The sequence below is a fragment of the Salvelinus namaycush genome, chromosome 12 (genome assembly GCF_016432855.1).
Source record: "Salvelinus namaycush isolate Seneca chromosome 12, SaNama_1.0, whole genome shotgun sequence".
NCBI classification, from domain to species: domain Eukaryota; kingdom Metazoa; phylum Chordata; class Actinopteri; order Salmoniformes; family Salmonidae; genus Salvelinus; species Salvelinus namaycush.
This window is the reverse complement of record NC_052318.1, coordinates 48020743-48036445: the sequence shown is the minus strand read 5'-3', so window position 1 is coordinate 48036445 and position 15703 is coordinate 48020743. Positions and strand designations below refer to the sequence as shown.

At 40.9% G+C, this 15703-nt stretch overlaps 1 protein-coding gene across 2 annotated transcripts in view; it reads right to left on the bottom strand.

Moving 5' to 3' along the window:
• Positions 1 to 4350: 4350 nt before the first annotated feature.
• LOC120057365 (eukaryotic initiation factor 4A-I) overlaps positions 4351 to 15703 on the bottom strand; it is a 36757-nt gene continuing 25404 nt past the window's right edge. For both annotated transcript variants that reach the window (XM_039005958.1, XM_039005959.1), the window contains 5 exons: positions 15091 to 15234; positions 11114 to 11251; positions 9532 to 9621; positions 9080 to 9159; positions 4351 to 5425 (listed from right to left, as the gene is read on the bottom strand). In XM_039005958.1, coding sequence (XP_038861886.1) covers positions 5281 to 5425; positions 9080 to 9159; positions 9532 to 9621; positions 11114 to 11251; positions 15091 to 15234 — 597 coding nt within the window. In that variant the 3' untranslated portion in view covers positions 4351 to 5280. The remainder of the gene's footprint in view (positions 5426 to 9079; positions 9160 to 9531; positions 9622 to 11113; positions 11252 to 15090; positions 15235 to 15703) is intronic.

Genomic DNA, 15703 nt, shown 5'->3' with positions numbered 1-15703 from the left:
TGCTACGGATATGGGTACTGTCCGGGGAGAGATTTACACCCTACCCTGTCTTCTGGAATTTCAAGGGGCAGCGAGAGCTCACCGGACACTGTCAGAACCGCAATGCTTTCCAGGGCTTTTTATGTTGAAAATACTTCCTATACTTCAATATATTTAACCCAATGTGACTTGCATGAATACAACCAACTGTTATTGGTCCAGGGACCTCTTCCCACCAATCCACAGAAATACATTTTTGCAGGGTTTTAGAATTGGGGTGACATAAAAATAAAAAAAACGGATAAACACTCCAAACAACCTACCTGACCGCGCGGAGGCATCCGCATGGTCATAAAGCACACCGTTAACTCGTTTTGTATATCATTCCAATGATGAAACTGGGGGGGGGGACAAAAATGCATATTTCAGAATGTGGGGAAGGACATGTCCCCCCCATCCCCAGTGGAAAGTTGCGCCCCTGCATTTTTGCCTTTTTGACTTAGTCTATTTTTATCAATGTTAATCGGTTTTACATTACAAATACTTCTTAAAAACCTCAATTACTTTCATCACATATGACTTCTATGAATGAAAAAAATGACACACGAGACCAGCTTTCGCTCCACTGGCCATTTTATAGCAGTGTGTCACCATTTGGCTACCTCGAGAGTCATATTACCCGCCGTTTACCCCGCTTCATTTGATTTCTTAACTTGACATGAGGAGCGCCAGCGAAACAGGGCTCGTCTCCTTTGAATATCATCAATTTGTCATTCGGTTGCGCCACATGGCCGGGTAGACTATTATACTTGTTAGATATTACTGCACTGTAGGAACTAGAAGCACAAGTATTTTGCTACACTCGCATTGACATCTGCTAACCATGTGTATGTGACCAATAAAATTTGATTTGGATTTGATTTAGTCATCAATGTGCTACGCACTACTTACATGGAAAAGAGAGCTTGACACTGGGGCTGACAATGCTATCGGTCGTCCTTCAGCTGGGGTGGGCATCCGTTTTCTTACTGCTTGTCTCCGTCTGACACTCTGAGACACCTCAGGGCAACATAAGAGGGATTATTCGTCTGGGAATCGGATGGTAGCGCCCTCGGCCATTGTAAGGACGCACAGTACCAGTCAAAAGTTTGGACACACCTACTCATTCAAGGGTTTTTCTTTATTTTACCTATTTTCTACATTGTAGAATAATAGTGAAGACATCAGAACTATGAAATAACACATATGGAATCATGTAGTAACCAAAAAACAAATCTAAATATATAGTAGCCACCGTTTGCATTGATGACATCTTTGCACACTCTTGGCATTCTCTCAACCAGCTTCATGAGGTAGTCACCTGGAATGCATTTCAATTAACAGGTGTGCCTTGTTAAAACTTACATTTGTGGAATTCCTTTTTAATACGTTTGAGCCAATCAGTCAGGCGGGTATACAGAAGATAGCCCTATTTGGTAAAAGACCAAATCCATATTATGGCAAGAACAGCTCAAATAAGCAAAGAGAAACGAAAGTCCATCATAACTTTAAGACATGAAGGTCAGTCAATGCGGAACATTTAAAGAACTTTCAAAGTTTCTTCAAGTGCAGTCACAAAAACCATCAAGCGTTATGATGAAACTGGCTCTCATGAGGACCGCCACAGGACAGGAAGACCCAGAGTTACCTCTGCTGCAGAGGATAAGTTCATTAGAGTTACCAGCCTCAGAAATTGCAGCCCAAAGAAATGCTTCACAGAGTTCAAGTAACAGACACATCTCAACATCAACTGTTCAGAGGAGCCTGCGTGAATCAGGCCTTCATGGTCAAATTGCTGCAAAGAAACCACTACTAAAGGACACCAATAATAAGAAGAGACTTGCTTGGGCCAAGAAACACGAGCAATGGGCATTAGACCGGAGGAAATCTGTACTTTGGTCAGATGAGTCCAAATATGAGATTTTTAGATCCAACCACCGTGTCTTTGTGAGACGCAGAATAGGTGAACGGACGATCTACGCATGTGTGGTTCCCACTGTGAAGCATGGAGGAGGTGGTGTGATTGTGTGGGGGTGCTTTGCTGGTGACACTGTCTGATTTATTTACAATTCAAGGCACACTTATCCAACATGGCTACCACAACATTCTGCAGCGATACGCCATCCCATCTGTTTTGCGCTTAGTGGGAGTATCATTTGTTTTTCAACAGGACAATGACCCAAAACACCTCCAGGCTGTGTAAGGTCTACTTGACCAAGAAGGAGAGCGATGGAGTCCTGCATCAGATGACCTGGCTTCCAAAATCACCTGACCTCAATCCAATTGGGATGGTTTGGGATGAGTTGGACCGCAGAGTGAAGGAAAAGCAGCCAACAAGTGCTCAGCATATGTGGGAACTCCTTCAAGACTGTTGGAAAAGCATTCCAGGTGAAGCTGGTTGAGAGAATTCCAAGTGTGCAAAGCTGCTATCAAGTCAAAGAGTGGTTACTACATGATTCCACATGTAATATTTCATAGTTTTGATGTCTTCACTATTATTCTACAATGTAGAAAATAGTAAAAATAAAGAAAAACCCTTGAATGAGTAGGTGTCCAAATTTTTTGACTGGTACTATATAAGAAAATGTTTGAGCTTTGCCAATATGAGTGTGTGTGTGATACTTGTTACCGCTCCATCCCTTCGCACCTTACCTTGTGTTCGTCTCTGTGTGGGTGTGGGTGGCTGTGTGTTGTGAGCGGAAGAGAAGGCACTTTCATTACCAGGCCATCCCTTGTTCACTCCCTTCGGCCTGCACAATCGTCAGAGTGCCCCCTTGCTCTGACGACCGCCAAAGTGGTCTCCCAATCGTGATTGGGGTTTTCGTTGTCAGGAGTACCAAGGAATGTCAAACCCACTTGACCTGATGTAGCCCCGGGTGGTTTAAGCACCCTCGTCACTCAAAGCCTTTTCCTCGAGCAGATCTATGGAGTACAGCAGGACTCTCTGGCTTACCAGCTTTGCGAAGGCTGCCCTTCGGGACTGCTATACTCCCTTGGGTCGCAGCACTTGGTTGTTACGAGTGGGCCACATGGCCCTGTTCCCTACCGGGAAGCCAAATGTTTCCTTGTTGACTCCCGGAAGCTTCTCTAGGATTTCTGGGGCAGTATGGAGATAGTGCATTATCTTTTTAGATCTAGCCAACTCAAGAGTTGAATTCGTATGGCACTGTAACATTGACCACCAAAGCTGCAGCTTTTTTCACGAGTCTGGTTTCCTCAGTTTCCCATTCTGGGAAAAGAAACTTATCTCCTTGATAACGTTCCATTCGTTGCTTTCGGCTTCTGTTGCTAATAGGTCAATTACCTTGTTGTGCCTATTTATGCAGGCTCCTTGGATCGACGGGCATCGACCCAAGATGTGTGAACAAGATTCGTACGGGTCTGGACAGCGTCTGCATGAGGAATCCATCTCTTGCCTTCCTCTTGCAAGCATCTCCGGGGTGGGATAAATATTGGCCCTCAACTTAAGCCCTTCGATGTACTGGCCTTGCTTGAATCCCACTGAGGAAGGATTAGCCAGCCAAGTATTGCTGGTCTTGCCATTACCAAAGGCCTATTACCAAAGGCCCTATACCTTGAGTTGCCAGGCTGATCCATTTCCGCATTTCTTCTTGCCTCCAATCGCACGGTATTGGGCACCGCGGCGTCACTAAGCCGGTTAAGTTGTCTTCGAGGGAGGGCCTCCCTGTGTCACTCCCACCGGCTCTCAGTCATGTTCCCTTGAACACTGATTCCTCAACCATGCTGCGAGTTATCCTCCAGGTGCACTCATCAGAAGAGTGCCACAGCCGGTGGATCCTTCTGGCCTGGATCGATGGAATCTGGCAGACCAATATTATTTTTATTTGTCAAAGGGCAGCCAAGCATCGATGATCATGTCACCATGAATACCCTCGATATTGGAGAGAAGCATCAAGCTCATCACATTGCACTTTCACCACCCTGTGAAGTTCATCGTCATTTATTTCATATGTAGCCTAATAAACTGCACGCTTTCCCGATGAGTCGTTGTGGAAGGACAACACGTCATCGCGTGACACCCAAGTTTACTTCAATATGATGGTTATTTGGTAGACACAAAAAGATCCCACCTTGTCTAGCGTATTTTGTTGTCGGCATTTGGAAAGTTAACCGGAGAATGTTCTGTTTCCATCAGGCCTGTCATGACATATTTTATGCAACATGTACTTTACTCGCATAATAAGGTTGGATGGAAACCTGGTTAGTGTCGACAAAATTCAAAAAAATTAAATAAAATCGCTGGACAAGTTAATGGAAACATAGCTACTGATTATAATAAGATGATAAATAACTGGCAAAACAGACGCATTATTTATTTGGTAACTTTATTGAAGTCACCCCCCTCCCCCAATTTGTAAAATGAAACCAAACTAATGAATAAAAAAAGGTGTGGAAAATAAATAAAATGTTTATACTGGAATTTCATTCCATGTAGTCCATCAAATGTCTTTGCACCCAAAGCAAAACTCCCAATAGCCCCCTCTGTACACCTTCAGTTTCTCCCCCAAAATGCCAACCTTTGTGAAATGTAAATTATACACTTTAGAATTAAATATTGGTAGTTTTATATATATTCAGTCAAAATATCTACCAACATTTTGTGTCTTACCACTCATTAACAGTGTTCAAATGAATAGCTCTACTTTCAAGGAGGCACATGGAGGATTTTTTATTTATTTTTTATAAACAATGTCATCCTTTGTTTGTTTAAAAACTCTCCTGCAGAAAATCTACTGCATATCAGCAATGGAGAGTGATAGAATATAACAACTCCAATGCAAATAACAAAGACTGCAACTGCATAGCGCAATCCCCATTCCCCAAAGAAGTGACCATTTCCTATTGAAATGGAGTCCCAAGGGGTCCTTGTATACAACATAAGGACATGAAGTCTGCTGCTAATGCAAACATACTGATCCTCGTCTGTGGCCAAGTAAACATACAATTCTAGGTTTTTATTATGCAAGGCTAGCAGGAGTGGTGGTCTCTTTCCTTTAAGCCATAGAGAACCAAATGAGTGGGGCTGAGCTGAGGGACCGCAGAGGGCATGGAAAAGGAGGGAAACCGGGGGTTCCCCAACCCATTTAAGAGCGCAAAATTGGGATACACGGGAGAGGCTTGGATAGGTGGGAATATAGGTGGGTGATAGGTAGGAAATGGGAGATTTTAGAGAACAGTGAGATGATGATAGTGGTATGTAGACCACCAGTAGGCAGGGTGCCAGGGGCAGGGTACTCTACTCTAGATCAGGTCAGCCACATTCATGGGCATCTCTTCTACTGTGGTGTTGTAGAACGTCTCAATGTCTCGGAGTGTGCGCTTGTCCTCCTCAGTCACCATGTTGATGGCAACACCCTTTCTGCCGAAACGGCCTCCTCTCCCGATCCTGGCACACAACAATTAAAGACAAGGTTAATATGAACCCTGCCGCTCTGCATTTAGAATTAAAACAGTAGTGAAATAAACATGAAATGAACAAACCAGGAGGAATGTGAGCAGATCAATATAGAAAACTCTGGAAATGTAAAAAAAAAAAATTTGCTTTATAACTAGTGCATGACCTTAGGGTGGCAACAAATTCTACGGGTGGAATTCAAACCCGAGTTAAGCACACGTAAATTATACATAATTCCCTTTGTATGCACTTCTCTCTATGCATATTCTGACCTTTAATTTAAGCATGAGAATAGCATGCTATTCACACGCTGTTTGTTCATTCTGGGGTGGAGGTCCAAAAAATGAAGTTGTGGCAAAGGTGTCTTTATACGCCATATTCTGACCTCTACCTAATTCCCTCATAATTCCAATACCTTTAGGCACAACGAATAACGTCGAGCAACTTGTCGGTTCCAAGTGGAACATCTTGATTTTATCCAACACAAATAACACCATTCTCCATGCACTATTGATTAGAGCTAGGTAAAATAGTAAACCGTTTGGATAAGGGGATTGTAAATAAATCTAAATAAATGTGAAACCAGTCATAGGGTAGCAAACTGAAGCATATCAACATATCACCTTTTCCACAGTGAAGTTCATGACATGCTGGCCTTGTAACTTGGGGTGAAATTTGGAGACCCGAGCTATAGGCTTCTGTAGCCATGCACAAATGACAGTAGAACGCCAAACCTACAGAGTTCATTTATGATTTCTGGAATGTTTTAATTACAGTGAGCTCCAAAAGTATTGGGACAGTGACACATTGTTGTTTTGCCTCTGTACTTCAGCTCTTTGGAATTGAAATGATACAAGGAAGTTAAAGTGCAGACTATCAGCCTTACTTTTCGGGTATTTTCATCCATATCGGGTGAACCGTTTAGAAATTACAGCAATTGTTGTACATAGTCCCCCCCATTTTAAGGGACCAAAAGTACTGGGAAAAATTCACTTGTGCCTTGATTACTTCTGAAGTTCGTTTTGCACCAAGTTTGTTTTGCATTTTCCCGGCATTGTTCACTAGCCAACATCAACTTATTTTTGCTCCAACCTATTGTACAACTTTCTCACCTTCCAATATTTCATGGATTGAACAATCAGAGTATCAGGATCAATTGGTGCTGAAAAGGAGAGGAATGAGTGTATTTACATGGCTTTCTTTCATTGATCCCTAATATTCTGAAGCGTTAGTGAGTGTTTTTTAAAAAGGTACAGCAAATTTAAAAGGATGGCTTTAGATAAATGTACTGAAAACCTCATTGACAATCGTTTCAGCGGTTGAATTAAATTTATTCCGCATTCATTCAGCATGCGCAAGGGGGGAGGCAAGTTTTTTTCTTCTGGTTAGGCCATCTTGATCTCTGGCTTCCTCGAGACATTTGTGGGTCTTAATTATTTAATCAAACTGCATGCTTAAAGCATCAGACAAGTTCAGTAGATATAGTTGATTTTATTAAAACACAAAGTGTGTCTATATATGGAAAAGTACACCAATCGATTGGTCAAAAGAAGAGACTACGTTCGGTCAACCAATATTTTTGGGGGTCGGGGACAACCCTAATCCATACACCCAGTCACAACAAAGAAACAGGCGTCCTTCCTAACTCAGAGGAAGGAAATCACTTAGGGATTTCACCAGGAGGACAATGGTGACTTTAAAACCGTTACAGAGTTTAATGGCTGTGAAAGGAGAAAACTGCGGATGAATCAAAAACATTGCAAGAGCTTTGCACACCTGGATTGTACAAAATTTGCACATTATTCTTAAATTCTTCAAGCTCTGTCAAGTTGTCTTTTGCTAGACAGCCATTTTCAAATCTTGCCATAGATTTTCAAGCCAATTTTAAGTAAAAACTGTAACTAGGCCACTCCGGAACATTCAATGTCATCTTGTTAAGCAACTCCAGGATAGATTTGGCCTTGTGTTTTAGGTTAATGTCCTGCTAAAAGGTGAATTAGTCTCCCAGTGTGTTGGAAAGCAGCCTGAACCAGGTTTTCCTCAAGGTGCCATTTTTATAGCCTACTTTCTGAAGGCACTGTAAATGTATGCGGGTATACCTGACAGTGGCTACTGATAGTAGCTAATATTTAACATGATACAAATTGTAAAAAATACAGTGAAAAGTCTGGGTATAATTAAAATATTCTAGAAATCATGAATCAACTCTTTAGGCTTGTTGCTATACTGTAATTTGCGCATGGCTGCAGAGGCCTATAGCTTGCGTCTCCAAATGTTATCCCAAGGCCAGCATTTCATATAAACTTCATTGTGGAAATTGCTGCCATATGACTGGTTTCACATTTGTCTCCATCGTTAAGGTAAAATAGATCAAAAACAATTGTAATTTATATTTACAAATGCCTTATTTAAAACATCTTACTCATTTACCTAGTTCTTATCAATTTGCTTTTATCAATTACAATGCATGAAGAATGGTGTTCTCTATATTTAAAAAAATGTTCCGCATGGAACGGACAGGTTTCATCGTCCGTAAAGGTGGTGGAATTATGTTGGAATTAAGTCACGATGAGAATACAGTATCTGTAGACGCAGCTCCACCAAACCATTTCTTTGATATTCAGCCCAAACGAAAAGCGGGTGAATAGCATGCTATTCTCATGCTTAAATTTAAAGTCAGAATACGCATTGATAGAAAAGTGCATAAAAAGGGAATTCCGTTAAATTTACGCTTAACTCGGGTCGGAATTCCCCACTAAGTGATTTCAATGGGGCGTTCTCCATTCTGATTGCTTAATATTGTTAAATCAAACTAAATACTCAGCATTTTAATCAATTTCTGCACTCCTTTGAGATCATTTCCACACTGCTACATAGGGCTGCACGATATGTGCCCCAAAAATCTCAAATTTACCAAAACAGTGTAATTGCGATTTAGATCAAAACACTTGGGTGAACTGATGGAATCAAGGCAATAGAATGATTATTCAAATTCTATAGTTACAACACAATAGTGAGCACTTTGAATACAGTGTTGTTTGACATGACAATGAATGAAAAAGGCCAGGGAGGAATTATTGTGACAGGGTAGGAACCAAAGTGTTGGTCAGTGTTACCTAGGGGACCCTATAATCAAGCTACATTAAATGTTTTCTCTTAGCTACTTCATATAGCTAACATTTTCATGCTTCGCCTATTCCTCTTTGATTTAGAAGATACTGTTGCACAAAAACAATGATGACTTAGGCCTACACCAGCACTGGTATCAGGCTGTATTAGCTAGTTACGTTTGCTCCGACTCAGTAAATGTATTAGCTAACTGCCGATTAGCATTAGCGGCTAAAACTATACAATTTTAGCAACAACTTGCTAAAAAAAGACACTAGCTGTTTGCACACCGCAAGACACACAACCTAATAGTGTAATTATAGAACGCTTGTGGATTTATATTAATGAGCATCGTTGTCATCAACATCTTGTCGCAAGTGCTGTATTAACCATGCAGACTGAGCGCAAGTGGTCGTAGCATATCACATTTAGCGGAGTAGCATATCACATTTAACAAACCAAACATTCAGGCTTCTGCATCAATACCAGTATATAGTCAAATACGCTATAACGCCCATCCCTAAGGGTCCCTCCTACCTGTGAATGTAGTTCTCACGGTTGGTCGGCAGGTCATAGTTGATAACCAGAGACACCTGCTGAACGTCAATTCCTCGGGCCTGAAAGGAGAAACATGATCAACACTCCTGCAATGCCTGACCTCTAGCTGCCATTGCTTTATTACCCTGAACACTGGTGCAGGCTAGCTCAGTCCTGTGTGGATCAGTTGGTAAGAGAGTGTGGTGATAGCAATGCCAAAGGTTATGGGTTCAGATCCAACAGTGATCACATACTAAAAATGTATACATGTTGCCACTTGATTCAAACTTTGTCATCACTGTTCATTAAGAGTAGGCTAATTAAATAAATCATATAGAGCCCACTTACACATTCAATTAATATAATAAGATATTAACATAATTTTACATCCAACATATGAAAAGATTCAGGGCACAGCGTGCTCTACCAAGGTAGTCCTGAACTCAACTCACCAGCAGATCTGTGGTGATGAGGACACGGCTGGAGCCAGAGCGGAACTCCCTCATGATCAGGTCCCTCTCCTTCTGGTCCATGTCACCGTGCTGGGGAGGAAGGACGACGTTACATTTAGCAGACACTCTTAAACCGAGCCACTTATAGTCAGACAAGATAGTTAGCCTGGATCTGACATCACTTTAGTGAACGAACGTTTTCTGCACAAATAGAGGCACCAAGAAGTACAGGAGGAACATTGTGACAAAGATAGGAACTATACTGTGGAGATCGAAGGCCGTGGCTTCTGTAGATATTGCAAACTAACGTGTTTAATGTAAACAATGACATCGCAATAGGATAAATTACAGACACTTCAACCCTGTGCCCCGTATTAAGTGTTCAACTCAATGACGAGTTTGTGCCGATAGCATGGACCAACCTGTTGCTCTCACGGCAGAGTCGGCTGGGATGAATATGGCTTTGTCTCTCTCCCCCTGGCAGATAAGACTCAGTGCCACTCACTCTCCCAGACACAGATTAAGCTAGTCCGAGAGATCGTGCTTTTAATCCAGGACTAGGCATAAATCGGCACCTGGAAACCCAGCTCATAAACTGTTACCAGTTTTCAGAAAGTATTCACACACCCATTGACTTTATCCACATTCTGTTGTGTTACTGCCTAAATGTAAAATGTATCATATTTAGATGTGTTTGTCACTGGCCTACACACAACGCTCCCATAATATCAAATTGGAATGAAGTTTTTCAAAATGTTTACAAATAAATAAAAAATGAAAAGCTGAAATGTCTCGAGTCAAAAAGTATTTAACCCCTTTGTTATGGCAAGCCTAAATACGTCCAGGAGTATCAAATCAAATGTATTTATAAAGCCCTTTTCACAACAGCATGTCACAAAGTGCTAATACAGAAACCCAGCCTAAAACCACAGAGAGCAAGCAATGCAAAGGTTTGGATATTTGCTTAACAAGTCACATAATACAATGCCTTCAGAAAGTATTCATACCTCTTCACTTATTCCACATTTTGTTATGTTATAGCCTGAAAATGATTGTCGGGCAATGATCAACAAGCAATTTGACATAGCTTGAAGAGTTTTTTAAATAATAAATGGGAGACTTACCCAGAAAGACTCACAGCTGTAATTGCTGACAAAGGAGATTCTAACATGTATTGACACAGGGGATTGAACACTAATCTAATCAAGATATATTCGGGTTTTATTTCGCTTGTCTTTTTTTATATACAATGTTAGAATTTTTCTTCCACTTTGAGTATTTCATGTAGATCGTTGATAAAATATGACAATTAAATCCATTTTAATCCCACTTTATAACACAACAAAATGTGGAAAAAGTCAAGGGGTGTGAAAACTTTCTGAAGGCCCTGTATGCCTTTGTTCATCATCATCATCATCCACATACCTGAGTGGTATATGACAACATATTATTACTAAAACATCAACGCACATAACACTAACCATTATCAACCCATATGTCCATCACCAAACACATACCTGGGTGTTAGGTATGACAACACTGTGGGACATGGACACAGAGCTGGAGGTGCAGGAGCTCTTACCAGGGCAGAGACAGTAAAGTCCCTGGCATGCATCTTCTCAGTCAGCCAGTCCACCTTCCTGCGGGTGTTGATGAAGATCACAGCCTGGGTGATGGTCAGGGTCTCGTACAGATCACACAGGGTGTCCAGCTTCCACTCCTAACAATGGAAAGGGGGTTGAATTGAGACCGAAGACATGGGAGTAACGTTGCTTTAAAGCTAAGTAGTGGAGAGGGACAGAGATCCCAGCCACGGTGGAGAGCAGTCTGCTTTCTTTGCCAAAGAACGCCGTTCCTCTAACAGCACGGGAGACGGCGGGAACTTGGGACCCCAAACACATTTAAAAGGGTGCTTAAAAGGATACAGCCATACATTATTAGTATCACTGTAGAAAGATATTTTCATACAAAATCAACCATCTTGATAATCAAATAATCAAGTACTACAAGTTTAACGAAGGAGAGGCGATCTCTAAACTCATCACTAGCTATGTTTTCATTAACCTTTCCAGTGATGGTCAACATTTAGAATGCTTGCATAGAAAATACATGCGACAATTGCCTGCTACGGTGCGTTTCATTGAAATATCCTGTATCGATAAACTCAGCTGATGGAATGACGTCACACTTTACATCACACTTTCGCAAAAACCCTAGTGTCGAAAAAGAATGAAGTGATTCAAGTGTTACCATTAAATTGCGCATTAATACATTGCCGACAGCCTGTATGCCCTCATACCAGCATGCATAGAATGCAATAATTTACTAATATTTGCCATATTCTAATAATTCTCATGCGTTAACGTATGCCACGATCCGTGGCATGGTGAAACTTGCACTCCTGTAGCGGTGAAACTTGCCAGCCAACCAGAAAAGAAAAGCGAAGCAATTCCGGCATTCTTGAAAGTCAGGACAATCATTGTCCTGCAAAAAAACATTTTTATAGTTCGAAAAAATTATTCTGCAAGCAGTATAATTTAGAATTAAATGTGGAGCTTAATAGTTATGTGATGACACCACGTGCCCCACGACTTCAAAATGATTTCCAAAAAAAAACGTTTCCAGCATCATTTGTCACAACAAAAGTTCCACAAAAGAAAAATCAACCCCTGTTGAATGTATGTAAAAACATTTTGTTTTTAATCTTTAGAAAATGTTTTCTATCTGCCGTTTCCATTACAGATGTCGCAAAGATTTGAGCTTTTGTCTAATAAACCTGAGTCATTGGAAACCTGCTTACTGATTAGTATTCTGCAGTTGAAGTCGGAAGTTTACATACACTAAGGTTGGAGTCATTAAAACTCGTTTTGCAACCACGCCACACATTTATTGTTAACAAAGAATCGTTTTGGCAAGTCGGTTAAGACATCTACTTTGTGCATGACACAAGTCATTTGTCCAACAACTGTTTACATACAGATTATTTCACTTATAATTCACTGTATCACAATTCCAGTGGGTCAGAAGTTTACATACACTAATTTGACTGTGCCTTTAAACAGCTTGGAAAATTCCAGAAAATTATGTCATGGCTTTAGAAGCTTCTGATAGGCTAATTTACATTATTTCAGTCAATTGGAGGTGTACCTGTGGATGTATTTCAAGGCCTACCTTCAAACTCAGTGCCTCTTTGCTTGACATCATGGGAAAATCTAAAGAAATCAGCCAAGACCTCAGAAAAACAATTGTAGACCTCCACAAGTCAGGTTCATCCTTGAGAGCAATTTCCAAATGCCTGAAGGTACCACGTTCATCTGTACAAATAATAGTACGCAAGTATAAACACCATGGGACCACGCAGCCGTCATACCGCTCAGGAAGGAGACGCGTTCTGTCTCCTAGAGATGAACGTACTTTGGTGCGACAAGTGCAAATCAATCAACAGCAAAGGACCTTGTGAAGATGCTAGAGGAAACAGGTACAAAAGTATCTATATCCACAGTAAAACGAGTCCTATATCGACATAACCTGAAAGGCCACTCAGCAAGGAAGAAGCCACTGTTCCAAAACCGCCATAAAAAAAGCCAGACTACGGTTTGCAACTGCACATGGGACAAAGATTGTACTTTTTGGAGAAATGTCCTCTGGTCTGATGAAACAAAAATAGAACTGTTTGGCCATAATGACCATCGTTATGTTTGGAGGAAAAAGGGGGAGGCTTGCAAGCCGAAGAACACCATCCCAACCGTAAAGCACAGGGGTGGCAGCATCATGTTGTGGGCGTGCTTTGCTGCAGGAGGGACTGGTGCACTTCACAAAATAGATGAAAATAGGAAAATTATGGAGGAAAATTATGTGGATATAGTGAAGCAACATCTCAAGACATCAGTCAGGAAGTTAAAGCTTGGTCGCAAATGGGTCTTCCAAATGGACAATGACCCCAAGCATACTTTCAAAGTTGTGGCAAAAAGGCTTAAGGACAGCAAAGTCAAGGTATGGGAGTGGCCATCACAAAGCCCTGACCTCAATCCCATAGAACATTTGTGGGCAGAACTGAAAAAGGGTGTGCGAGCAAGGAGGCCTACAAACCTGACTCAGGTACACCAGCTCTGTCAGGAGGAATGGGACAAAATTCACCCAACTTATTGTGGGAAGCTTGTGGAAGGCTACCTGAAACGTTTGACCCAAGTTAAACAATTTAAAGGCAATGCTACCAAATACTAAACTTCTGACTCACTGGGAATGTGATGAAAGAAATAAAAGCTGAAAGAAATAATTCTCTCTACTATTATTCTGACATTTCACATTCTTAAAATAAAGTGGTGATCCTAACTGACCTAAAACAGGGAATTTTTACTAGGATTAAATGTCAGGAATTGTGAAAAACTGAATTTAAATGCATTTGGCTATTGTGTATGTATGTAAACTTCCGACTACAACTGTATGTGATCAGAACAGTTACTAGTGAAGGGGGGGGGTTGCAAAAATCGACAGTTACATACAGTATCAGAACTGGAGTTCTAACCAGTTTTAGGAGGGCGTGTCATATTTTTATGGTTCCCCCCGTTGCCCCTCCTTCTCCCGACAGTAGGGCCTGCTCCGCTCCTTCTCCCGACAAGTGAAAGTGCATTTCCCAGCTGATAATCACCCCGAAACTCAACCTAAACAAAAACACGTTTTGTTTACTGTCTCAATACATTTGGAGCCCACTATAATGCCATTATTGCTTTTGTTCTGATTTTAACAAGGCCACTTGGCACTTCTAATGATGTTTAGGTTACAGATGTTTTCATCATTAGACGGCTCGTGGTTGGGGTATTTTTTTAAAATGTTGTCATTATAAAAAGCTGTTACCGTGTTCCAACACATATGCTTTCTGTGTCATACTGTAGTTGTAACACAGGCACTCAACCAATACAATAGATTGAACACTCTAATGAATTTGTTTGTTTGTTTTGTTTTTACATATAGCCTACAGTAACAAACTAATGAAAATGCTATTGTGTTATTTTAAATTAAATACAAATCCTATTCCAATGCTATCCAAGGCCTTCATAAACACAATCAAATGAATATTTTTGAGATAGCATATATTACATTTATCAATTACACTGTTAGAATGTTGCAGTCTGGTGTTAAATAGGGAGCCAATTTGTTTTGAGCACTTATTTCCATAACTGATCAAAACTTGTTTTCTCACGGCTCTCTCTTGTCCCTCTGAAGCAGACATATGGTGAGCAATATGTTTGAAACCTCGAATCGCAATAAAATCACAGAATTGCATATCGTATCTTGAGGCCCCAGGCAATTCCGAGCCCAAAGAGTTACTGTGTTGTATTGACAAAATGTGTCTACTTCATGACCTTTGTTCTTCTTTTAGATACATTTTTTAAAATGTTAAAATCAACTGTTTTAGTTAAATAGGCTGCTCCATGACTTTATTTATTACTAGAAGGGGCAAGGGGCCTCACGAAACTCTTGTATCACAAGCATATATAAAGAGCCATATATTTGTATCTATATATACTTTTCTAGAACAAGCATCGAGAACAGCAATACCTCTTTCTCCACGTTAATGTAGAACTGGCGAATACCCTCCAGGGTGAGCTCCTCCTTCTTCACAAGGATACGGATTGGGTCACGCATGAACTTCTTGGTGACTTCCAGCACATCCTGAGGCATGGTGGCAGACAGGAGCACCACCTGGAAAATAGGGTTGAGAAAGGTATTAGCTAGGCTCTATAGAACAAAATACCTGACAGAGGAAAGTCTCTCTCTCTCTCTCTCAGAAATAAATATTCTATATTCACCAAGATGATGCTTAATTCTGTTGCGATATTTGTCAGCAAAACAATCTTAATTAAAAGTCCTGAATTTCCAGAGAGGCAGCAGGAAGAGCATGAAATCAAATCAAATTTATTGGTCACATTCACAGATTTGCAGATGTTATCACAAGTGCAGCATAATGCTTATGTTTCTAGCTCCAACACTGCAGTAATCTATATATCAGGAATCAAGGTAAGACCCAAGTGCAGACTGTGTGAAGTAACAATGTTTATTGTAACAACAGGGGTAGGCAAACGACAGGTCAAGAAAGGCAGGGGTCAATAATCCAGAGTAGAGGCCAAGGTACAGGATGGCAGGCAGGCTCAGGTCAGGCAGAGGTCGGTAA